Source organism: Punica granatum, chromosome 2 (assembly GCF_007655135.1).
Source record: "Punica granatum isolate Tunisia-2019 chromosome 2, ASM765513v2, whole genome shotgun sequence".
NCBI lineage: Eukaryota > Viridiplantae > Streptophyta > Magnoliopsida > Myrtales > Lythraceae > Punica > Punica granatum.
In genome coordinates, this window is record NC_045128.1 from 24,416,573 (window position 1) to 24,441,575 (window position 25,003).

A 25,003-nucleotide genomic window follows, 5' to 3' on the forward strand; every position below is an offset into this window, starting at 1 on the left:
AGTTCGCTCATCCATCGAAAGATAGCCAATATTGGACTTCAAAAATCCACATTGATGCCAAACAAATAAAAAGTGTCTTCAAACGCATTTCGCAAATCATCTGCTTTATACAGAATAACTTTTTGTATACAGACAACTTTTCAGTGGAAGTCCAAAAATGCCGGTTTCTTGGAGAAAAGTTAATTCCAAATATCAGATGCGACCATGCCCCACAAGCATACAGAGCACGAGAAGCGCTTCAGATTGTCTTTTGGAAGCCATACAGACTCCCTGAATGACTTCCGAGCGACAAAACGGGCATACCCCTCTTCGGAAGAGCATAACTGGAGACTGGTCAGATGGAATAACGGCAAACGAAGTTGAACCTGTATTGCCCCGAAAACTCCAGCGGACAGACGCAATTGGGCAAATCAGACAGCAAAACCCTTTTCGATTTCCCGAGTAGCCTCTGAGGTGCACAAAAGGCCATTTTCAGTGGAAATCCATATTTGGAGATCTTCTTTGGGGAAACTTGACGCCGGATGCCTACCTTACACAGTGCTAGCCTTCTCAAGGCTCAATGTGGAATCATCGGAATGAATCACACAACTCATCTAGACCCCCCGAACAGTACTTTAAGGGTCTCAGATGCACTTTTCATGTTCTTAGAGGCCCAATCTCGACAAACAGAGATCACAGTGATCTCCAGATCGCCCAAGCAACTCAGAAAGCAATCTGAAAAATCCAGTTTTGGCCTCCTAGGACATATCTGGCTCCATATTTGTATTACAGATTTAAGGGTCAAGTGCCCACGTTATTTGACAATTTATGTCAAAATGACCGATGTAAGATGCTGATACAAGATATGCTGTCACAAGTGGGTAACCTCACTTTCAATGCTTAAAGTGAGCAAAACTGGCCTCCGAGTCTCATACAGACATTTAGCAATTTTCCACGGAAAATGCCAATCTTGGACTCATTAAATATGTTTTCTCGCGTATATCGATAATTCGACGTTCAATTCGAACTACAAGTTTCGAATGCGTGATCAATCGAGACTCGAGCTTTTTCCCGATTTCTCCTCTTCGGCCGTGGGACCTATGAATTGCCCAAGGGCAACTCTTCCCTTGCCAAGACCAAGCTTCTCTTGCACTCTTGCATGAAAATATCTCCAAGTCTTCCAAGACAACACTCAAGCTTCATCAATGCTCATAAATGCTTCTTGGCTCTTCCACGTGAAGAATACTTGGCTCACATTCATCTTCATCTTCATTAAATGGCAGAAATTTGCTAAGCATGGGGGTTAAGAGCACTTGCTTTTGCTAATTGTGTCATTAGTTTTACCTATAAATTGCCCAAAAGTGATTAAGTTAATCACTTCTCTTCTTACACACTCTCTCCAAGCTTTCTCCCTCAAGAAAAGCTCTAAACTCCATAGCCAAAACCAGCAAGCTTCAACACTTCAAAACAAAAAGGAAAACCGAAAAGATATCTCAAGAAAAGCCTCGGTTCTTAAGTTGGAAACCGATGTTCATTATCCCGGTTTAAGTTCGAAAATTCTCAAACTCCATGGAGTATATATTTTGGACCCTTGGAGTTTACTGGTGAACTTGGTTTTTTTATTTGAGATCTTTAAGTTATGGTTTCAGGTGTATTTTAGGCTTTGAAGTCCATCTTGTGCTCTCGAGTGAACAGTGACATCGCCAGCCGCACGCCTGCCGTGCGCCCAAGCGCCTGACGCCCTCCAGCGTCCATTGCCGCACGTTCCAACTTCCGAACGCCCATCCAAGCATACCTGAACGTCCATCTAAGCACTCCACCGAGTCACCCAACTCTCAAATAGTTCCACGACTCTTTCCTCGTATCCCGAGGGAAGGTATAACATTCTCGACTTAGAGAAGTTAGGACTTTTACATTATTTGTATGTTTATGAAGTAACATGACGTTCTAAACATGTTTAGCTTGCAATACTTAATTTTTATACACATTCATGTTATATTATGCATGTTTATTACCGTATAATTTGTTTGCATGTCGGAAAAAGGGTTGGATCGTAGTTTAGAAGTCATTTCCAACCCGGGAGAAGCAAAGCAACTCTCGGCCATCTCTTCAAATAGAATGACCGAGACTTGTTTTTGCTCTTTTCGGATTAGAATTTGTCTTCTTGGCCCGATCCAAGTTAATTTCCGAGTTTACTTTATTTTTCCCGCATGCATGAAGCCGGTATTGTTTTGTCGATTCCGTAAATAACATGTTTGTGCATGCTTCCATGTTTGAATGCGTTAAACAAATCATGGCAATAGCGGCTTTTGTCAAAAACGTGTCATATATCGTGTTTGTTGTTTGAGCATGCGAGAAATAACTCAAAACAAGACGGGAAAACCTCGTGGAACCTAATATGAGTCATGAGACTTCTCGGCTTTCTCCAACAAGAATTGGCCGAGAGTTTCATAGAGTTATTCGGGTCCCATAAGGCTTCCTCATCCCGTTTTAAGTCCGTTTCTCGGATTTCGTGTAATTTGCAAGTTCATTTACACCGAGAACCTCACATGAAATGTATTTCAAATGAATATGCATGGATTCGAATATCGATAACTTATTCGGGTTCATTCGGTTATGAGAGTATTTTTGGTTGTTCAACCAAATTATCCTCGATCATTGTGAAACCGTCTCGGTCATCGAATCATGAATCGTTTTCACAATTGATGCATTCGGTAACAACCTTAAGCATTAATGCCACGAACGGGTTAATCGGGACGCGCACACCATCAATTCATTCAATCTTAAACAATCTTGCACGAATTGGACATTAATTTATAACTCTCGTCAACGAATTACAAAATGCTGTTAATGCCCTTTTCAAAACCTTCATATTTTCAAATCCGTATTGTATTATTTCCCTTTTCTGAAAACAAATTTTCAAATCAAGGGCAAGAACATCGTTTTGTGATTTGGCATCATCTTAGCATCGTTTAGGGTGTCTGTCGGGTATTCTGTATCAAGACACAATTACCTAACTAATCATTTCACTCAACCTAACCAAATGCTAAAAAATGGTTAGGTGGAACTCTAGATTCCAAATCTAGAGTCAAAACACAAGTTTGTATGAATTCAGCGTAACTTCAGTGTCACAACACCGAATCACTGTAAAAGCAATCCACACACACGAAACTTGACTACGGACACCCGATATGTCAAATTTTCAAACCAAAGCCAAATGCTAAAACACTGGCATGTGCTTGTTTGTTTAGGGTAGGATTTGCATGCCAAAGTACCCCGGATCAATAATTTGTTAAAACACGTACACCTGACAATGACAAACACTTTGTCTGTTATTAACATGTTGCGTGTTATTTTTTCTGTACTTGTTTGTCTTACAGGTCGAGCCTGATCCCTAGGCCGAATAATATTAGGATTCAACGCCCTAATCACCAATCACAGGGTCCAACGCCCTAATCATCACTTACAGGGTTCAACGCCCTATTCACTGAGAGCCCACTGAATTACATATTTCGGTTATTTCCTAAACTCATGGTGAGTCGAGCAGAATATTAACCGAAAGCGAACCAAATGGGATTCAATCATTTGTAATCTGTAATTTATTGTATTTATTATGAGAGCACATTGTAAGGACTTATTGTACATTAATTATAGTAAGAATCCCATTCAGTGAGCGAATGATTCGAGAGTCGAATTGATCGAATCGATTCAACGTTTGCTCATAGAAAAGTAAACGCAAAAGCTCGCGGTTTCGGTTCACGCAGGGAGTCAACCTTTTTGGTTCGATGAACTATAACGAAGGATAGTGAACCCATTCCCCGACATGCAGGCTTACTTTTCTCTCAGCTTCTCAATCGACATCGTTTAACTCATCGAATTTACGGTGTCAAAACGCACGAGTCGAGTGCACCCTAATTCATGCGGTAAATAAAATGAAAGTGCAAGCATAGCAAACCAGAGTACCGAAAGGGTGTGCGGGATATAGGCCCGCACGTAATGTGAACCCCCCGAATTCGGACTTTCAGGTTCCGAATAGACCAAGGCCTTAGCGAACTAGGTGTACCATTACCCCTAGACCCGGGTAACTTACCGGCTCTCGACCTCCGGGTCGTAAAATGGTAGGTGGCGACTCCTTCTCACGCGTGTCCGTCACGCGTCCCCCACGGGAAAGTGGAACAATTCGTCAAGCCACACGATTTCAGGTCGTGCGCATGCGGGCCCCGACGAGAGTCCACATTCGGGTCCGTACGGTAGAATCGGGCTCAAGCTCTTCAAATCCTACTAAATATCTATGAACTATAGGAGCTAACTTGAACTAGTTTCACTGGACAAGTTTGGTCAGGAAAAAACTACATATATGCCCTCAAACTTTCAAAATCATTGCATTGTTGCCATTTTCGGGATTTTAAAGCACATTTCAGTGAAGAAAAATTATCAGAACATATTCTCGGGCTTAGAAAATATTTTCCAAGTAGAAACCATCCCGACATGAATATTTTTTGCTACATAAGAATATCATTTTTCTCAGTCTCGAACCCTTACTGTGTTGAATAAAATATATGAATCAAAGGGATTTAGTCAGAGAAGATTGTGTCTGTGCGGACCCAAGTTTTATCTTTTCAAGGCCCATGCGTGTGCACTGATCGTACGGCTTGGGAGTGTTGACCTTCCCGGGGAACGCGTGACGGACACGCCTGAAAAGAAGTCGTCATTACTTGTTTACGACCCGGAGGTCGAGGGTCGGTAAGTTGCTCGGGTCTAAGGGTAAATGATACACCTAGTTTGCTAAAGTATATGGTCTTACGAAACCAGGAGTTCCAGATTTGGGGGTTTTGTTACATGTAGGCCTATATCCTGCACGCCCTTTGGTTTGTCTAGGGTTTGTCGTTTTTAGTTTATTTACCGCTTTGATTAGGTTTTGCACATCTCGCTCGTTTTGACACCGTAAATTTGTAGAAATGATCGATTTGTTTTGAGGGACCGAAAGAGGAGTGGATCCTCAGGTCAGGGGGTCGGTCCCCTGTCCTCACATCGTAGTTAACCAGACCATGATGGCCGGTTCACCATGTGGACCAGACCCGTGACTCGTGTGGTCTCGCTAGTCTCAGGGACCTGTAAATCGATTCAATCAATTCTGACTCTCAGACTCCACGCTTATCGACCGGGACCGTTATATAGATAAATTTACAAATAAATACCTTATAATGTAGGGCAAATTACAAACAAAAACCCAAGTTTTCTAAAATGTCTAAAAAATTACCTCCGTTAGAACTTCCGTCAATTTTTATTGCTGATGGTGGGTCCCTTTAACAGTCCACGTAGGTAAAAATTGACGGAAGTTATAACGGAGATTATTTTTGAAACATTTTAGAAAACTTATGGTTTTTTCTGTTACAAAACAAAATTTAGGACAAAACTGAGACATTTTACAATACTTAGGTTTTTTTTGTAATTTACCCTATAATGTACTCTCAAATAATAAATATGAATTACAATAAATGGATCCCCGTCGACTCACATTCGGCCAATATTTCGCTCGTACTCACCGGGAGTTTTGGAAAGACCGAAATCAAAATTAATGTGATGTCGGCTCATGAGAGCCGGGTTTGACCGAACCAACGGGTCGCAAGAGGACCAAGTGGTCCTTCAGATAGCCGTGAGACCGGTCGAGCTCCTGAGTGATTGTCTACCCTCATTTCGCGCATCCCGACCCGAGTCATCCTCCATTTGAATACTACTAGGGTCGAAACGGTGACTCGAGGCTAGACCCCATACTGCACTATAGTTGGGGCGTTGGACCCCGTGTGAATCATATCCTATGGGTTCGGACTTGAACCGTCACAAAAGTGGACGAAAACATATAAAAACAGATAAAAGCGGATGAAAACAGATAAAAACAGATAAAACTCACAAAAACAAGTGAAAACAGATAAAATAGATAATTGGTGTGAATGTCACGTTTACGTGATTATCAGATAATGATCGGGGGTTGCTTGGCAAATATGTTTCTATCCTAAACAGACCAAAAAAAAACAAATGAAAAGACGTATTGATGAAAATCGACTATGGGCAGCCTTGTAAGGGCATGTAGCATTCGGCTTTGCTTAAAAAGAACTCGACATACATGATATCTGTTGTCAAGCACTGAGTGTATGGGTTTGTTTTAAGTTGTTCTGTTTTGTGATTGTCAGCACCCCGTTTTGGTCCACCGATTTCTGCAAAGATTCTTGATAACCAACCAGGCCATAATTAGAGCTTCAATAGAAGATGACCAGACAAAGTCGGTTTACTATTCATGGTAAGATTGACAAGGTCGACCAGGCGTCTCAAGGGGCATGATGACAGAGAAAGGTTTCAGGGCCTCCCATAGAGTTTACAGAAGAATGACAGAACATCCCAAAACAAATAGTTAATTTTACTCCGGTCACCCAAACCGGACAAAATCGGCTTCCAAGCTCCCAATGCATCAAGTCATGATAAACTAATATCAGGCTCGTCGGGATCGCCTTCTTGCACACACCAACAATACCTTGTCTTTTGGGTTATAAAATTGGAATGTGCAATTGATTGTGACCCAAACTTCTCCAACATCTCTTGAATCCATAAGGGACCCACAACCACTTCTCCATTCTTTTATTTTATTTGCAAACTAGCATTATCCTTTAATATTTGCAATCTAACGCTCTTTCTTTTTTTATTTGCAATCTAGTCATTTTCTTTGCAAACTAGCCCATTCCTTTTATTGTTTACCAACCATCCCTTTTTTATCATTTACAAACTATCCCCGTTATTTTTGTTATTTACAAACTAGCCCCTATTCTTTTGTTATTCACAAACTAGTCTCATTCTTTATTTGCAAATTAATTCCACTCTTTCCTAATCTACCACATTTTTATCCATATTCCCCATCAACTCACATATAAGTCCCCCCCTTCCCATTTTATTCTACATTTGGTCACTTTATCTCCTATTTTCTCTTCTTGGCCGAAATCTGTCTTTCCATTTAATCTCCATTTAATTTTTTTTCCAACTTTTCTTTCATTCTTCCATTTTTGAGCCCTCCTTCCAATCCTACTCTTTTCCTTTCAAGACACTCTTTCCCCTTGCTTTCTTTTCTACATGGTCGAATCCTTCCCTCTTTAACCGGTCTTCAATGGCCTTCAATTCACATTCACTCACTTGCTATTCAAAGAATCCTTCCAAGCTTGCTCTACCATTCAAACTCCCTCATTCATTTTAGCTAGACATGGCCGAATCTTCCCCATTCAGTTCAGCTCATTATGGCCGAAATATACCTCTCTTTGACTTGTTTTTAAATGGCCTTCAATCCCATTCAATAATTGCCCATCTAAAAATCCTTCCAAGCTTGCTCTTTCTTTAATATGATCACATTGATTTAAGCAAGGGGAGATGATGAATTTGGCCAGCATTAGAGGAAAAGAGGGGCAGCTGCAAAAAGAAAGAAAGAAAGGAAGAAAGACTACTACATCAACGACTTTCCCGTCTTGCGATAATTTTCTGGTCTTACACTTCCCTTCCAACTTTACATTCCTCCATTCATTACTCATTCATAATTTAGCTGAAAATACAAAAGAAGGAGGCCAAGAATTCGGCCAAATTCTGCTGGGGAAGAGAAAGAGGAAGCTTATTAAGATTTTCCCGGTTTTTGTACAACTTTCCGATAAAAAACCTTTCTTTCCTCTCTTGCCCGAAACCCTCATTGATTCACAGATCCATTCAACAAGTTTGAACATAGGGAGAACGGAAGGAGAAGAAGAAGAGAAAAGAGGAATTGGTCCAAGGAAAGAGCTGCAGAAGAGAGAGCAGAGAAAAACCGTTATTGTCGGAAAAACGCCGTTTTTCGGCGACCGCCCATCCATCTTCACCCAAGCCCCAAAAAAACTACATACCCCACCTACTTTTGACCTTCCAAGTCCATTGGTGGTGTTAGTTTTTCCATTTGAGGTCTCCTTCCCATCATTCCAGCACTGTCCAGATTCGGGTGTCCCCCGAGTTTTCCCAATTCCTAGGTGTTTTCTTCATCCCGACTTATCCTGAACACAAAACAAACTACATGCCTACTAGTTTTCAACCTCCCGAGTCCATTGGTAAGGTTGGTTTCTCCATTTGAGGCCTCCAACATCTCGTTCCAGCAGTTTCCAGAACCAGATCCCTAGGTGTTTTTCCGGTTTCACGACGAGTTCGTCCCTTCCACGACCAAGGCGAATCAACCAACGACCCGTGGACCCATGAGCCATCTCCAGCCACGTTCCAAGGTCATTCAAGAGCCACGAACAATATCGTCGCTCAAACCACTTCCTTTCCCCTCTTTTCTTTTTCGGATTTCCTTTACACTTTATCGGTTTTCTTTATTGTTTTCAGGTCAAACAAGATCTTTGCTTGTCGAATGCCGCCCATCACCATGTTTAGGGGTCCCTGGGAGTGAAGAACCCTCGTGCCTACTCCAAGAAAATGCCCCGAGCTTCCTTGAGACCCGCTTTTCTCTCTCGGGTCTGTTTGTCTCTAGTAGGGTCTATTTTATGCTAACCGGTTTATTTTCTTGCAATTTCGAGTCACCACAGGTTTTGGTTCGCTGCGAGCCACCCACAACCATATTCATGAGTCCCTTGGCGATCCCGAACCACCATGCTAACTCCGAGAAAACTCCTCGAAAATCCTTGCTTTTGTTCATGTGCCAATCGGATCTATTTCTCCCAATCGGGTCACCTGATTGACCCGATTGGTTCTTCCTTCTCCCGAGACATTTTCCGACTTAGTTTTTCGTCCCGAGGCACAGGTATAACTTTGTTACGATTTAGAGGATCTAGGTCTTTTAATTTTCAAGTATTATGGGGTGATAAGGCGATCCCATACTGATTTCCATGCATGTTTCAGTATGAACCGGTATTGTTTTATTGATTCCGTTAAATCTCATATTGTTATGCATGCTTGAATGTTTGTTTGAAATTTACGAGATTATGGCGGCACTGGTTTCGTATTTTTTTGTTATTGTCATGTTGTCGATTTAATACTTGCATGAATTATGAAGACGTGAAATGTGTCTCTCGGATGAGAATAGCATGAATCGGTCTAATAATTAAACCAGACTTTACCTGTTTTATCTGCCTTTCTTGCGGGTCGAGCTTGACTCCCTAGGACATGGTCCACATGGAGTTCAACGCCCCAACCATCGATCACAGGGTCCAATGGCCCTATACACAACGAGTGCGTGTCACCTGCATAGCCTTGATTTTCATTACGGTCTTTCAAACTACACAGTGCGCATGAGCAGAATATTGGCCGAATGTGAACCGACCAGTTGAGTTGGCTCTTGGGCCCTTAGGACGAATGGGTCCACGTGAGTAATGGGACAGGACCACACGGTGAACCAACCATCACGATCTGGTCAGCTGAAGCATGAGGACGATAGACTGATCCTTTGACCCAAAGATTCGCTCTTCTTTTGGTCTCTTGAATCGAACCAGTCGGTTCTACGCATTTACAATGTCAAAACGAGTGTGATGAGTGCACCCTAATCAAGGCGGTAAATAAATATAAAACAGACAAGCTTTAGACAAGTAGAGTATCAAAAGGACGTGCGAGATATAGGCCCGCATGTAATAGAACCCCCGAACTCAAAACTTCAGGTTCGTATGACCATGTGCCTTTACATCTAGGTGTACCCTTACCTCTAGACCCGAGCTACTCATCGGCCCTCAACCTTCGGGTCGAAAATAGGTAGTGGCGACTCCTTCTCACGTGTGTCCGTTACGCGTCCCCACGGGAAGGTGGATACTCCCAAGTCGCGCGTTCAACATGCATGCATGCGGGCCTTGACGAGACGAAATTCAGGTCCGCACAGCTTGGCTACTTCACTAGGGACATTTAGAGGGTTCGGGCTCAATTCCACTTGTTTGCTTGCTTATTTATCGCCTTCTTGCATTTACAGCTTATTTATTTCCACACATTTATTTTCTACACATGCATTACATATCATGCTAGCTTTTAAGTTCCTATGGGTCGCATCCCACGACCAGTATTAGGAAACGTAGGTTAGATAGGGGTTCGAAGTAGGGTATAGCATGCAGTTCGACTGCTGTCTCGGCCTTGAAAAGAATCCGCTCGATTTCAAGGAATTCACGCCCTTGAGTCGGAGGCCCTCGTCCTTAGGTAGCACGATCCCTGAAATACCAAACCATGTACTGTGCTATGCCTTTATGCCAACCTACAAACCGTCTTCAACAACAGTCCATCGAGTCGGTGTACGTGCCATCTGAGTCCTTTTTCTGTTTTTGAGAGAAACATATTTGTACTATGTTAAAATGACAGAAACACTTTGGTTGGATAAAAAGTGATATACATATAAGACTTGTGCCTGCACAGGTTGCCCATCTTTACCCGTGACTCGGAGTATTTCGATTACTCTAACCCTAGAGTTGTCAGTAAATCATAAACTAATAATCTTGCCCTTGACACTGAAAAAATATTTTACAAAAAAGGAGGTTGCGTGTTGCGGGTCACCTCGGCCAATAACCAGAGTCGACCGATCCCTTGAATCTACCAGGGTCATATGTAAACCCAGAGGGAGCCGGAAGACTAGTCGGTCTGTTCAGAAGTGGTCTAGGAAGGACTCCCATATTCTGACTTGAGCCACATCAAATCGAGTCTAGACTCGAGTCAGGAAGTCCTTAGATATCCATGCTACCCGGACCACATGCCTCGGTATTTGTAAAAAAAAGTGAGTTTGGAAAAGGGCACGATTATCGGTTCATGATTTATCGACTCGATTACAAATTATTAACCAGTTCATGTACTTCATTGAAATGTCGAGTCGATCAATTAGCCGAGTAGACCGTCCCAATTACAACATGTGTGGAAACAATTAAATTAAATGACTTACCGAATGCTTTGGTTTGCGGGTTTCAAGCCGTTAAGCCAGCCATGGATGGACCACTTGATGAGAACTCTAATTCCCGACCGTCTCGAAATTAAAACTGATTTTAACCCGAGTTTTTATGATTAATTCAATTTGTGTGAGATTTTAATAAAAAATGACAAGGAACTCATCCAAACACACAAATCATGGGAATGCAAATTCACATCAACATTTAATTTATCGGTTTTTAGCTCGAGTGGATCATGACTTCCGATTTCAAACATTAACCTGCGTGATCCTAATTAAACTAAACCATTTTCATGCAATTTCCCATTTTTATTAAGCAAATTGACTCCAACTAATATCTCAAATCCCATTTGCTGCGCTGAGACATCGCAATGTGATTCATTTCTTCTCTTAAGCCAAGCAATCATCAGTAATCCCTTTCTCTCTCTCTCTTTCTTTTTTTTTTGTAGTATCCAATTTCAAATGGCCAGAACACATATATACATTCATACACGCATACTTCATTCCTTTCATTCTTCGTTCTCTGTTTTTTTTCATTAAAAAAGAAAAAAAAAGAGTGGCAGAGTGCAAATAGGCAAATAGGTAGTGTTTGGTCGATTCCGTTAACGAACCTCATGAACATACAATACCATTCAAACGTCAACTTCATAAAATCAACACCTCTCACGAATTGTCCCTATTGAAGTAGATTAGTTCCATGTTTTATTCCGAATATTCTTTAACTGTGATCAAACAAATAAATTGGTTCATCATTTCGGTTTTCCTTAGAACCATATGAATGCCAAAGCCGAGAGACAAGGGAATTTAGTCATGCCATCAAGGTTTTGAGTCTCATACCTTGCCCACGCTATTGTCAAGAGGTTTGGTGTAAGCTTCGAGATACGGCTTCGGGAAGCTCGTACGGGAGTTGCAGTCGTGGAAGGAAAGTGAGAAGGAAGGGAATGCAGAGGGGCAGGTTTCATGGGGGATCGCCCAGGCTGATCATCCTGACACTTTTTTTTTAAATATATATATATTTACTCGTACGCGCGTCTTTTTCATTTTCTCAAAATCCGTTGACATTTTCGGAAAGAAAACTTCAAAATTGAGAAATTCGAAAAATAATCGGCTCCTTGAGAACTCCAATTTGCATTGACGAAGATCGAATTTCGATACAAATCAACGTCGAATGCCCGACCTGCATCGGTCATAATTACTAGATTATTTTCGAAATTCAATCTTTAAAATCAGATACTTGAAAACGTTTCGGGACCACCATTGTGTTAAGAAAAATTTAAGGATCGATATTATGTAGAGAAATATTCTTCAGTCCCGAGTATCGTCCCCAATTTTTTTAAAAATCGAAATTGATGCACGTAATGCCTGAAATTCTCAGCTTTTCAAACGGACATTCGAAAAATGATTCGGAACCACCATTGTATTCAGAAAAATTCGGGGATCAATATTATGCAGAGAAATATTTTCTAGCCTGGAATATTGTTTTGAATTTGAAAATCGAACTTGATCCACGTAAAGGCCGAAGACGTCTCGCAGAGTAATTTTTCTTAGAATATGAAATTAGAGTTAAATTAAGAAAATGCCCATGAGTTCAAAAGTAGTGAATGTATCAACAGTCCTCGAGTGCCGGTGGACCAAAACGAGGTACTGATAGTGCCTTCTTATATGAAAAATACGAGCAATTGAGTTTTAAAACAAGGTCTTCTAAGAGTGAGTGTCACATTTGAAAATCCATTTTACTTGCGGTTCCTCGGAAAAGGAAATATTGCCGATTAAGTCATATAATTTTGAAAACAAGCATTGATAGATAAAATTAAGCGCTTAACACTCGAGAACTTATATATTTATTCTTGGTAGTTCGTCTTCTTACGGGGGATCGTCTGGTGCTTCATTGGTTCTCTGATTTGATGTGCTTCACGAACAATGATCCTAGCCCAGGCCGGAACGAGGTTCTTACAGGCATTTTTATAGAAAATTGAGCAGTAGAGTTATGAAAAACAAAACGATTAATATTAAGAAAAGGATCAACTAAAAAACAATTGGGATTAAAAAAATAGCTACAAAAGTTTGAGGACCATAATTAAAATTTTTGCCAATAAAAAGTTTGATAAAATGACGAAAATAGAAAAAAAAAAATAGGCAAATGAATTGGATGAAAAAAAACCAAAAAAAGAGAAAATGACTGAAATAAAAAAGCATTTAAAGCAATAGGATGTAAACAAATAAAAAAATAGAAAAAAGACGAAATGTAACCAAATTAAGGACGAATTGTATAATTTTTCCATAGAAAAATGAAATTAAACTTCTTGAAAATTTTATACAAAAGCACGCTTGTCATAATATTAAACTTTGAAAAAGGTAAAAGGGCATTGAAAAAAAACAAAATTGAGGTTGAGGCCCAAGCTGGCATTAGGGGTGTAAATGAGCCGAAACATTCACGAACGGTTTGAGCTTGGCTCCATGAAAGCTCAAATTTGGCTTGCTCTTATAAATCTCGAGCCTAGCTCGGCTCAAGCTCGTCAAATAAACGAGCCGAGCCGAGCTCAATGTTATTTGGTTCGTGGAGCTCACGAGCCTAAACGAGCTTTATATATATATATATATATATATATATTCTTTTAATTTATATATTCGTATAAGATATATATATATATATACATATATATATATATTATGAGTTATTACAGTAGTCCAATTCAAGCCCATGCGAGCTCGAGTTCACAAGCCTATACGAGCTTATATGAGCTCGAGCTCACAAGCCTTAAACGAGTCGAGCTTTGCTAGCGTGTTGAGCCTATATGAGCCAATCCGAGCCTTCACTAAATACAATGAACTGAGCCCAAGCTCGAAGAGTTAGGCTCGCACGAGCTTAAGCTCCGGCCCGAGTTCAGGAATTAATAAATTAGCCGAGCAGCCGAGCTCAAGCCTAGTATATTGGGTTCAACTCGACTCATTTACACCCCTAGCAGGCATAAATCTTGTGGTAAGCGAGCAAGGGTTTTTCCACATAGCATACTATATTAAGTTGAATTGAAAGTTGTATTATCAAACAAATTGAATTTAATTAATTGTTCATAATTTAATTTAAGTGCTAATTTGGTGTTACCAAACCCCATGTAAGATTATAGAGTGTAAATTCCAGACAAGATCCACGAATTACTAAATATGAACATTATATATGGTGAAATTTTAGGCGTGGTAGTTGAATCAGATTGTGCACTCAGATTCTGACCCCCCAAATGTAAGATTATCAAACCCCACGTAAGATTATAGTGTAAATTCCAAACAAGTTCCACGAACTACTAAATATGAACATTTTATATGGTGAAATTTTAGGCGTGGCAGTTGAATCAGATTGTGCACTCAGATTCTGACCCCTCAATTTGTAAGATTATCAAACCCCACGTAAGATTATAGAGTGTAAATTCCAGACAAGTTCCACGAACAACTAAATATGAACATTATATATGGTGAAATTTTAGGTATGGTAGCTGAATCAGAATGTGCACTCAGATTCTGACCCCCCAATGGCAGCTGTGTACTAATCGATTCACTTTATATGATCACTTGTCTCAATGGAGAAATAGTTTCCAGCCAATTTAGATCAACTGCACAAGCAGACGGATACACGACCCTCGTTCTTCAACTTTTATGTTTTGATAAATGTACTTTGGCACGAAAGCAACTTCTTTCTTCTCAGCACAGAGTGCAAGGAAACTTTGTTATACCTTGTAGATATCTATGCAATCAGCATCATATGTCCAACCTTGTAGATGCCTGTGCTATCCGCATCAAAGTAACCTTCCTTTGGTAGATGTTTTCGTCTATGACATTTTTTTGTTGGTCGGCTTGGCTCATGCCTTTATCATTTTAGAGGAATAGCCGTCCAACACATATCCCTAATGTTCGTATTGCCAAATTATTTTAGCTCACAATTACAAGAAAATCTCAAATGATGTTAATTGCTCATAATCATATATGCATGTATTTATGGAATTTATTGAGTAACGTGTATGCATTTTCGATAATAAGATGCCCATGAGTTTTTTTTTATAAGTAAAATGGTGGGCAGTAGTAATGGCAACATTTTCGCAGCCCACTACATAATGTTTGGGCTCTTGTGTTCAACCGTGAACATATCAGGCGAACTGAACAACCAGTGCAAGTACTTGACCCGTCAGCGTAGCAACACCAGAGACTTAGTATATTTCATAGAAGTCGGAGATGACCCCGGGCCCAAGCCAAAAGTCCACCCTAGCATATGTCCCTAGGTGGATTTGAACTCGAAACTTGGGGGTCTCCAAATCAGATGCGAGTGTTCTTGGAACCAATAGGTCATCACCCTTGATGGTAAGAGGCCCATGAGTTTAGTTAAGGTAATCAATAAGAGACCTATTGATTCCTAAAGGGATGATGCTAATACCATATCTAGAACCAGAGTTATCCAATGGCGCTAAGATGGTAAGTTAAGGACAATCTACCCAAAAGAAAAAAAAGAACAGGCCTTACTTTAACTGGATTTGTCGCAGGACCTCATTAGAAGATTCTATCTCCCTATGATGATAACTGTGTTCGGCTCTTTGGCTAAGGCCTGAAAGAATAATCAGTGCCAATGACAATTGATGTATACACACAAGAGATTATGAGTATAATTTTCATCAGTTTGATTCTTTTTATCATTTCCCTCCTCTTCTGTTAATCCTATTAGGACCGCAGCCGGCCGCATCTCTGTGCACCGATTAAATCTGATGGGGTCACATACATAAATTGTTTTACAGCATTTTCAAGAAAAGGGACAGCTATGGTAACCAAAAGCTCATTTAGTAATCTTTTCATGATTGTCCAATATTTTTAATTGGTCGAAAAAGTTTGTTTCTATCTGCATCAAAATATATTCGCCGTCTGCCTATATAAACCATTGGAAATCTCAAAACCTTCTCACCTGCAATATTCCATAATATAGGCATTGCATTAGAAACATAGGTTGAGAACAAAATAAGCGGATATGGATACTCGCCTCAATATCATAATCGTGTCGGTATTGCTGGTTGTTATGGCTACTGTGTCCAACTCCCAGACGGTCTGCAATGCGACTGTCGCGGGGCTCCAGTCTTGCCTGCCAGCAGCTAAGCCACCCAACCCACCGCCACCCACGGCGGCATGCTGCGCTTCGCTGAAGCACGCCGACTTTTGCTGCCTATACTCATACCGAGACTCGCCTTTGCTGCCTTCCCTTGGAGTGGACCCCAAGCTCGCCTTTCTGATCCCTGACAAGTGCCACCTTTCTCATCCTCCTCCTTCCCACTGCTAATCAATCGATTAGTTGTTCGTAATGATGGGATAATAACAACAGCTAGTAACATCGACAATAATGATCGATGATGAAGTGTGTTGGTGGTTTAATATCTTAATTAATAAAGGTTCTACCATGATACTTGTATGACTCGTATTTGGCTCGTATGGGCTCAGATCAATTTTAAGTTATTAGGACCATCATCAGTTAAAGCTCTATTACAATTCTAGTAGTCTATTACAATTCTGGTAGTTGGCCTGATAACTTTTAGTTGATCTGATGACTATGAATAAGCAAGCAATGGTCAATAAAAGTTACTATGCAAGTTCTATGATTACTCAGTAGTACAGTTCTATAAGATTACTTAGCTTGAAGTTTTAATTATCAATTAGTTGATCGCTTGTATATTTTGCAAGTTTTTTTAGCTAATAAAGGGAAATTGATAGCCCCGCTGAGTATTGAACCTGAAACATTTTAATTATCAGGCGGAGCATACACCACTGCATTATGTCCTCTTTTGATTTTTACAAGTTTTTAATATAACATAATTTCGGAGAGACTACAAATATCTTCAGCATTTTGGTTTAGACTAATTCCTTGGGGGACTGATTGGGCCTTGATCATGACTACTATAGTACATCTGTTCACAGCTTTTCATATTGAAGGGAGGAAAAGATAAGGACATAGGACCACAAACTGTGATGTTGATTTTGGAAGTATCTTTGTTGTTCCAAATAAAGGGACGATGGCATAATTTTTCGTCCCATCTGAGGCCTAAGTTAACATCTAAAGAGTACTGCCCAGAAAAAAGGGTTAACATCTAAGAGTGAAATTTAAATCACCTACTCTTGGGAGAGAGGGGTGTAATATAATGACTTATGCCCACATTGGGAATGAAAGGATTTAGAGTTCGATTAGTGAGATTTCATGTACCGATCTCTTTAGCTTTCATTTTCCTATATTGGGCCGGTAGTCCTCTCGTATAACCAAAAATAGAAATACGGATCACCATTAGACAGAGACATCCCAGGGCACATATATCTGTTTGAGACCACTGAGGGTATTGTTCATTTACATATACGGGTGGCTACTATATGAGGTGATAAATTGGCCGTCGACTCACTTCAACTCGCTAGCCTATGACAGAGGTGTCCGCTTTCAATTTCATTCGGGTTTTAGCTTGAAACAAAACCATACCAGAAATTGACCTTGTAAGATGTTGGGTTTATCTCTCCTATTTGGAGGATGAAACGGGCTCAATTTTATTGGACTTTAATCAGGTCTTTAATTAGCCCAAGATTCAACATAGGATTTCTCTTTCTCAGTGATATAATCGAGAAAGGAGGCAGCAAATCACTTGCTGTAGAGCAGCCGAATAGAGGCTACAATGGAACAGCCAACCAGCAGAGAACGGCACAGAAAGGCAACAGCAAATAAGTGGCTGAATTCGGACCAGAATGGGCGCTGCAGTGCGAGATCAAACCTCGATCGGAATGCCAAATCATCTCTGATTGGTACGAAATTTGGGCAACGGCTTCATGACATATGGGGCTAGCTTTTGAACGGTCAAAATTTTTATTTGAGCTTTGTAGGTGCTATTTTGCCTGAATTTATAATTCCCTCTATCTGGGCAATGGATTTCCTTTTGGTAATCCAAGAAAGGTTTTTTTCCTCTTGAATTAGGGTTAATCCAAGGGATTATCCTTGATGAGAAACTATGTACAGCTACTATTGATTTAGTGGAGTTGGGCTAGAGTTGGTCCAGTGATTTTTCCCACGTTGGGGTTTTCCATATTAAAAATCTCAGTGCTGCTCTACCTTCCTTATTACTTGCTTTTAGATCCTATTTTGATAACACAACACCAGGAAAGAACTACTCGCTGCATGTAGGTATTTGATGATCTGTTCCCAATAGGTGGTATTAGAGTTTCAAGTTTGACGAAGTTGGATTTTTTCTGTGTGCTCAAGATGAAGGTTCACAACGGGATTTGAAATTCTCATTGAGGGGGAGATAGGAAAATTAGAGGATGCAGGACAGATTCATGAAGAAGGATATGGCACTCAGTTTAGCCGTGAAAAGTGAAAGCTTTCACAATGTTCGTTGATTATCGCTCACGAGTAGAGTTGATCCTACAAATATGTTATTCCTCCTATAGATGAAGAGCCTGCAGTTGTTGAGATACCTATGAACGAAGGGGTGAAGCAGCATGCTCAACAAGTACAAGCAGAGGGTCTACCTAGAAGATCAAGTATGGAAACCACAAGCTTTGAAGATTTTGCCTCACGAAGGTGGAGGGAAAAAGCCCGACCTTGAGGATTGATGGTATTGCCTGAACAGAGAGACCCCAAATAGTCGGGAGGGGGATTTATAGCAAGAGACTGGCTCAATTTTATTGGGTTTTAACCGGGTCTTTAATTGACCCAAGATTAAGCATGGACTGCAAGGGAGCAGCCAACCAACGGAGAACGACATAGCACGGCAGCAGCAAATAAGTGGTTGATCTGCAGAAGAACATGCCAGAATTCAAACCAGACCGGACAGCACATAGCGTGAGACGAAACCTCGATCGAAACATCAGTTCATCTCTGATTGAGATGAAATTGGCCGGTGAGCCACCTAAAGTCACATACGGGATGAGGATACTAACCGCCTAATGATTTAAGTTTGAGTCGGTCTTTCTAACAAGAGAATCAGTCCGGGGGCGTTGTTACGAGATTAGAGGACCGCTAGCCAATAAATCGCCATTTCGGTACACTCATGGGCTCTTAAGAGTTCTAATTCTTTTTATTCAGTAAATTCGAGTTATTTAATCCTAAGGTCGGGTCTACATTCACGAATGTTCAAGGAAATCAAAGAATGAATCACAGACTCCGCATGATACATGTGCTTATACAATTATTTAGTCCGACTCAAAATGGGCCATACATTCGGGCCAAGAAAGAATGAAAATGGCCATACCTTCAGGCCAATTATACATTGGCCATACATTCATGTCAACATTCACACAACGAGCCGAGTGGGCCTAGAAATGGGCTAAGGCCCAAAGGAGGAAAATGGGCCTAGGGCCCTAACCTTAAAAAAATTCTAAGTTAATTTCCTATGTCTACTTATTTTATTTATGGTTTTTCGATTTTACCCAATTTCACTAACATGACCATATTTACGTGAATTAGCCATTAATCCCTAAAATTCTACAAATAAAAGGTGATCCTAATCCCTTAAGATCAATTTGACCTTCAATTTGAATCCTAAGACTCAATTAGTGGGTTGATTACTCTTAATCTCTGTGACACATGTCAATGTATATGATTATTCATTTTCACATAATAAATCGTATTATTAATCTGATTAAGTCAAGTGGTTGACTAATCCAATTTAGGGGATCCAGGGTGCTAATGATCTGCCCTCAAGGTTATGAAGACCTTCCTAAGAGTCTAAGACATCCTAATTGTATCTAATTACCCCTAGACCCCTGTAATTAAGTCAAATATACATGATTATTACAAATTAACATGAAATTTTCACGGTCTGACCAATTTTGACTCAATTATACACACACAAATTCGGCCAACACTCACAAAGGCTGCTATCCACATTAATCAAGCCTAAAGACATTCAATTAGACTCGATTGGATTCCAATTCCTAAGGCCAATACACTAATTAAGTCAAATTCACTAAAAATGGTCTAATTACTCCTAATTAGACTCTAATTAAGTGAAATTGGACTCAATTGGACCCTAATCCACTTGGCCCGACACATCATTCATACATTCATGATCTCCATACATCAATTGAAGCACAAATTGAAAGAATTGTCCACAATTAAGTCTTATTACACAAGTCGAATGAATACTCAACATAATTAACACCTAATTGAGCCTAATGAACCCCTAATTCAATCAATTAGGACTCGGGTCAATTCAGCATAAAATTTCCAGCATGCGTAAGAGGTCAATTTAGAGCCAGTTAAGACTAATTAGACTTAATCAAGTAATAAATCATTAAATTAGCTCCCCTAAGCCTATTTTACATAAAATTTCAGATTAAAGCCCAATTTCATGCTAATTTCACATAATTAAGCTAATTCGAGCCTAATTACTCATAGCCTTGTTCGTGATTAAGCCAATTACGCATGATTTAAGCCTAATTAGACCAAATCACCACACGACCAGAATACAGTCATGATTAATTAAGCATGATTAAATTATAACCTATTTAGCACATACATCGACTAATTACAACTAATTAGAACTAATATACATAAATTTACTCAATTAACACCAAATCAAGTCCAATTAACATGAATTTAGTCTTTCTCGAGTACAATCAAGATCAATTAGCCAAGTCTAACTCTAATTAAGCAAGATACTACTCAATTAATCCTAAATAAGATCTAATTCACTCAATTTACCAACCTAGTCATCTAATCTATACGTATTTAAGCTAATTAAGCATGTAACAACCAAGACACAAGCTAGAGAGTTTGGCCTCAGTTCTGGATAGAGGTCCAAGACCTCCTCTCACCTTAGTTCGGGCAATGGTTCGGACTCCTGAGCTCGGAAATAGTAGAATCGGGCTCATGCTCTTCAAATTCTACTAAATATCTATGAACTATAGGTGTTATTAGGGATTTTGGAGTTATTTTGGCAAAGTTTCAACATATGAATTGCCAAAAGTCTTCTTAATGCTGAAAATAAACCATTATTTCTATGCACATGGGAGTCAGGGGTCGTTTTGCAAGAAGCAACAATTCAAGGACGAAAACGCAATTTAATTTTTGCAATTTGAGAGCTCTAAACGGGTCCAGCTATCTGAATCTATCCGTTGGGGCAACTGCCTCGCGTGCAATGATACCAATTGCGCGGTGCTATTAGTAATTACGCCTCCGTACATGGACGTGAGAACTAACCGTGCCCTTATCCTAAAATTCCACCTTGATAAGAACTAACTTGAATCGGTTGAACTGAACAGGTTTGGTTGAGCAAAAATTTACATACATGCCCTCAAACTTTCAAAAACATTACATTTTCACTCTTTTCAGAATTTTAAAGCACATTTAAGTGAAAAACAATTATCAGAAAATATCCTCGGGTTTAGAAAATATTTTCCAAGTAGAGACCATCCCGACATGAATATTTTCGCTACGTGAGAATATCGTTTTTCTCCGTCTCAAATCCTTGCCGTGTTGAATAAAATCAATGAATCAAAGGATTTTAGTCAAAGAAGATTTATCGTGCCTTCTTATATGAAAAATACGAACAATTGAGTTTTAAAACAAGGTCTTTGGAGAGTGACCGTCACATTTCAAAATCTATTTTACATGCGCATTCTCAAAAAATGAAATATTACCGATTAATTCGTATAATTTTAAAAATAGGCACTGATAGATAAAATTAAGCACTTAGCACTCGAGAACTTATCTATTTATTATTGGTAGTTCGTCTTCTTGCAGGCGATCATCAGGTGCTTCGTTGGTTCTCTAATTTGATGTGCTTCCCGAACAACGATCCTTGTCCGGACCGGAGCGAAGTGCTTACAGGCATTTTTATAGAAAATTAAGCAATAGAGTTATAAGAAACAAAACGGTTAATATTAAGAAAAGGATGAACTAAAAAATATTAGAATGAGAAAAGTAACTACAAATGTTCGAGGACCATAATTAAAATTTTTCCCAATAAAAAATTTGATAAAATGATGAAAATAGAAAAAGTAGGCAAACAAATTGGATGAAAATGGACTAAGAAAAGGGAAAATGACTGAAATAGAAAAGAATTTAAAGCAATAGGATGTAAACAAGAAAAAAAAAAGACGAAATGTAACCAAATTTAGAGGACGGAATGTATAGTTTTCCCATAGAAAAATGAAATTAAACTTCTTGAAAAAGTTATACAAAAGCATGCTTGTCAGAATATTAAATTCTGAAAAAGGTAAAAAGGCATTGAAAAAAAAAATTGAGGTTGAGGCACAAGCTGGCATTAGGGGTGCAAACGAGCTGAAACATTCATGAACGGATCGAGCTTGGCTCCATGAAAGCTCAAATTTGACTTGCTCTGATAAATCTCGAGCCTGGCTCGGCTCAAGCTCGCTAGTTAAATGAGCCAAGCCGAGCTCAATGGTATTCGATACGTGAAGTTCACGAGCCTAAACTAGCTTTAAATATATATATATATATATATATTCTTGTAGGTTATATATAAATATTTGTATAAGTTATATATATAGATATATTATGAGTTATTATGATAGTCCAATTTAAGCCCATGCGAGCTCGAGTTCACGAGCCTATACGAGCTCGAGCTCACAAACCTGGGACGAGTCGAGCTTTGCTAGCGTGGAGAGCCTATATGAGCTAAGCTAACCTTCGCTAAATATAATGAGCAGAGCCCAAGCTCAAAGAGTTAGGCTCGCGCGAGCTCGAGCTTGGGCCCGAACTCGCGAATTAATAAATGAGCTGAGCTCGAGCCTAGTATATTTGGGCTAAGCTCGGCTCATTTACACCCCTAGCTGACATAAATCTCGTAGTAAGCGAAGAAGGGTTTTTCCGCATAACTTACTATATTAAGTTGAATTTAAATTTGTATTATCAAACAAATTAAATTTAATTAATTGTTCAAAATTTAATTTATGTGCTAATTTGGTGTTATCAAACCCCACGTAAGATTATTTAGTGTAAATTCCAGACAAGTTCCACGAATTACTAAATATGAACATTATATATGGTCAAATTTTAGGCGTGGTAGTTGAATCAGATTGTGCACTCAGATTCTGACCCCCCCAAATGTAAGATTATCAAACCCCACGTAAGATTATAGTGTAAATTCCAGACAAGTTCCACGAACTACTAAATATGAACATTATATATGGTGAAATTTTAGGCGTGGCAGTTGAATCAGAATGTGCACTCAGATTCTGACCCCCCAGTGGCAGCTGTGTACTAATTGATTCACTTTATATGATCACTTGTCTCAATGGAGAAATAGTTTCCAGCCAATTTAGATCAACTGCACAAGCAGACGGATACACGACCCTCGTTCTTCAACTTTTATGTTTTGATAAATGTACTTTGGCACGAAAGCAACTTCTTTCTTCTCAGCACAGAGTGCAAGGAAACTTTGTTGTACCTTGTAGATATCTATGCTATCAGCATCATATGTCCAACCTTGTAGATGCCTATGCTATTCGCATAAAAGTAACCTTTGGTAGATGTTTTCGTCGATGACATTTTTATGTTGGCCGGCTTGGCTCATGCCTTTATCATTTTAGAGGAATAGCCGCCCAACACACTTCTCTAATGTTCGTACTGCTAAATTATTTTAGCTCACAATTACTAGAAAATCTCACATGATGTTAATTGCTCACAATCATATATGCATGTATTTCGATCATAAGAGGCCCATGATTTTTTTTTTAGGTAAAATGGTGAGCAGCAGTGATGACAACATTGCCGTCCTCAACTATGAAATGTTCGAGCTCTCGTGTTTGACCATGAACATACCAGACGAACTGAACAACCAGCGCAAACACTGGCCCTGACCGCGTAGCACCACCAGAGGCCTAGTATAGTTCACAGAATTCGAAGATAAACCCAAATCTAAGCCAAAGAGCCCACCCTAGTGTATGTCCCCGGTGGAATTCGAACTCGAGACCTGCGGGTCTCCAAACCATATGGGAGTGAACTTGGAACCATTAGGCTATCACTCATAGAGTTATCCCAATGGCTCTAAGATGGTAAGTTAAGGAAAATCTACCCAAAAAAAAAAAAAGAACAAGGCCTTACTTTAACTGGATTTATCGCAGGACCTAATTGGATGATTCTATCTCCCTATGATGATAACTGTGTTCAGCTCTTTGGCTAAGGCCTAAACATATAAGCAGTACCAATGACCATTGATGTATACACCCAAGAGATTACGAGTATAATTTTCATCAGTGTGATTCTTTGTATCATTTCCCTCCTCTTCTCTTAAGCCCATTAGGACCGCAGCCGGCCGCACCTCTGTGCACCGATTAAATCTGATGGTATGACATACATAAATTGTTTTACAGCATTTTCTAGAAAAAGGGACAGCTATGGTAACCAAAAGCTCATTTAGTAATCTTTTCATGATTGTCCAATATTTTTAATTTTGTCAAAAAAGTTTGTTTCTATCTGCATCAAAATATATTCGCCGTCTGCCTATATAAGCCATTCCGAAATCTCAATCCTTCTCACCTCCATTCCATAATATAGGCATTGCATTAGAAACATAGGTCGAGAACAAACTAAACGGATATGGATACTCGCCTTAATATCATAATCATGTCGGTATTGCTGGTTGTTATGGCTGCTGTGGCCAACTCTCAGACGGTCTGCAACGTGACCGTCGCGGAGCTCCAGTCTTGCCTGCCAGCAGCTAAGCCACCCAACCCACCGCCACCCACGGCGGCATGCTGCTTTTCGCTGAAGCATGCCGACTTTTGCTGCCTCTACTCATACCGAGACTCGCCTTTGCTGCCTTCCCTTGGAGTGGACCCCAAGCTTGCCCTTCGGATCCCTGACAAGTGCCACCTTTCTCATCCTCCTCCTTCCCGCTGCTAATCAATCGATTAGTTGTTCGTGATGATGGGATCATAACAACAGCTAGTAACGTCGACAATAATGATCAATGATGAAGTGTGGTGATGGTTTAATATCTTAATTAATAAAGGTTCTGGTATGACTAGTATTAGGCTCGTTTGGGCTCAGATCAGTTCTAAGTGATTAGGCCCATCATCAGTTAAAGCTCTATTACAATTCTAGTAGTTGGCCTGATAACTTTTAGTTGATCTGATGCCTATGAATAAGCAAGC

General features: G+C 39.8%; 2 protein-coding genes and 1 long non-coding RNA gene across 3 annotated transcripts; all 3 read left to right on the forward strand.

Moving 5' to 3' along the window:
- Positions 1-6,896: 6,896 nt before the first annotated feature.
- Positions 6,897-8,966, forward strand: LOC116195099. Its single transcript, XR_004154578.1, has 2 exons — positions 6,897-8,255; positions 8,362-8,966. It is a non-coding gene; the product is annotated as an uncharacterized LOC116195099 (long non-coding RNA).
- A 6,918-nt stretch (positions 8,967-15,884) lies between these two features.
- Positions 15,885-16,190, forward strand: LOC116193799 (putative lipid-transfer protein DIR1). Its single transcript, XM_031522544.1, has one exon. The coding sequence runs from the start codon at positions 15,885-15,887 to the stop codon at positions 16,188-16,190; it is 306 nt and encodes a 101-aa protein (XP_031378404.1).
- An 8,256-nt stretch (positions 16,191-24,446) lies between these two features.
- LOC116193800 (putative lipid-transfer protein DIR1) lies at positions 24,447-24,752 on the forward strand. The gene has a single exon (XM_031522545.1). It carries the CDS (start codon positions 24,447-24,449, stop codon positions 24,750-24,752), a length of 306 nt encoding a protein of 101 aa, XP_031378405.1.
- The last annotated feature ends 251 nt before the right edge of the window (positions 24,753-25,003 follow it).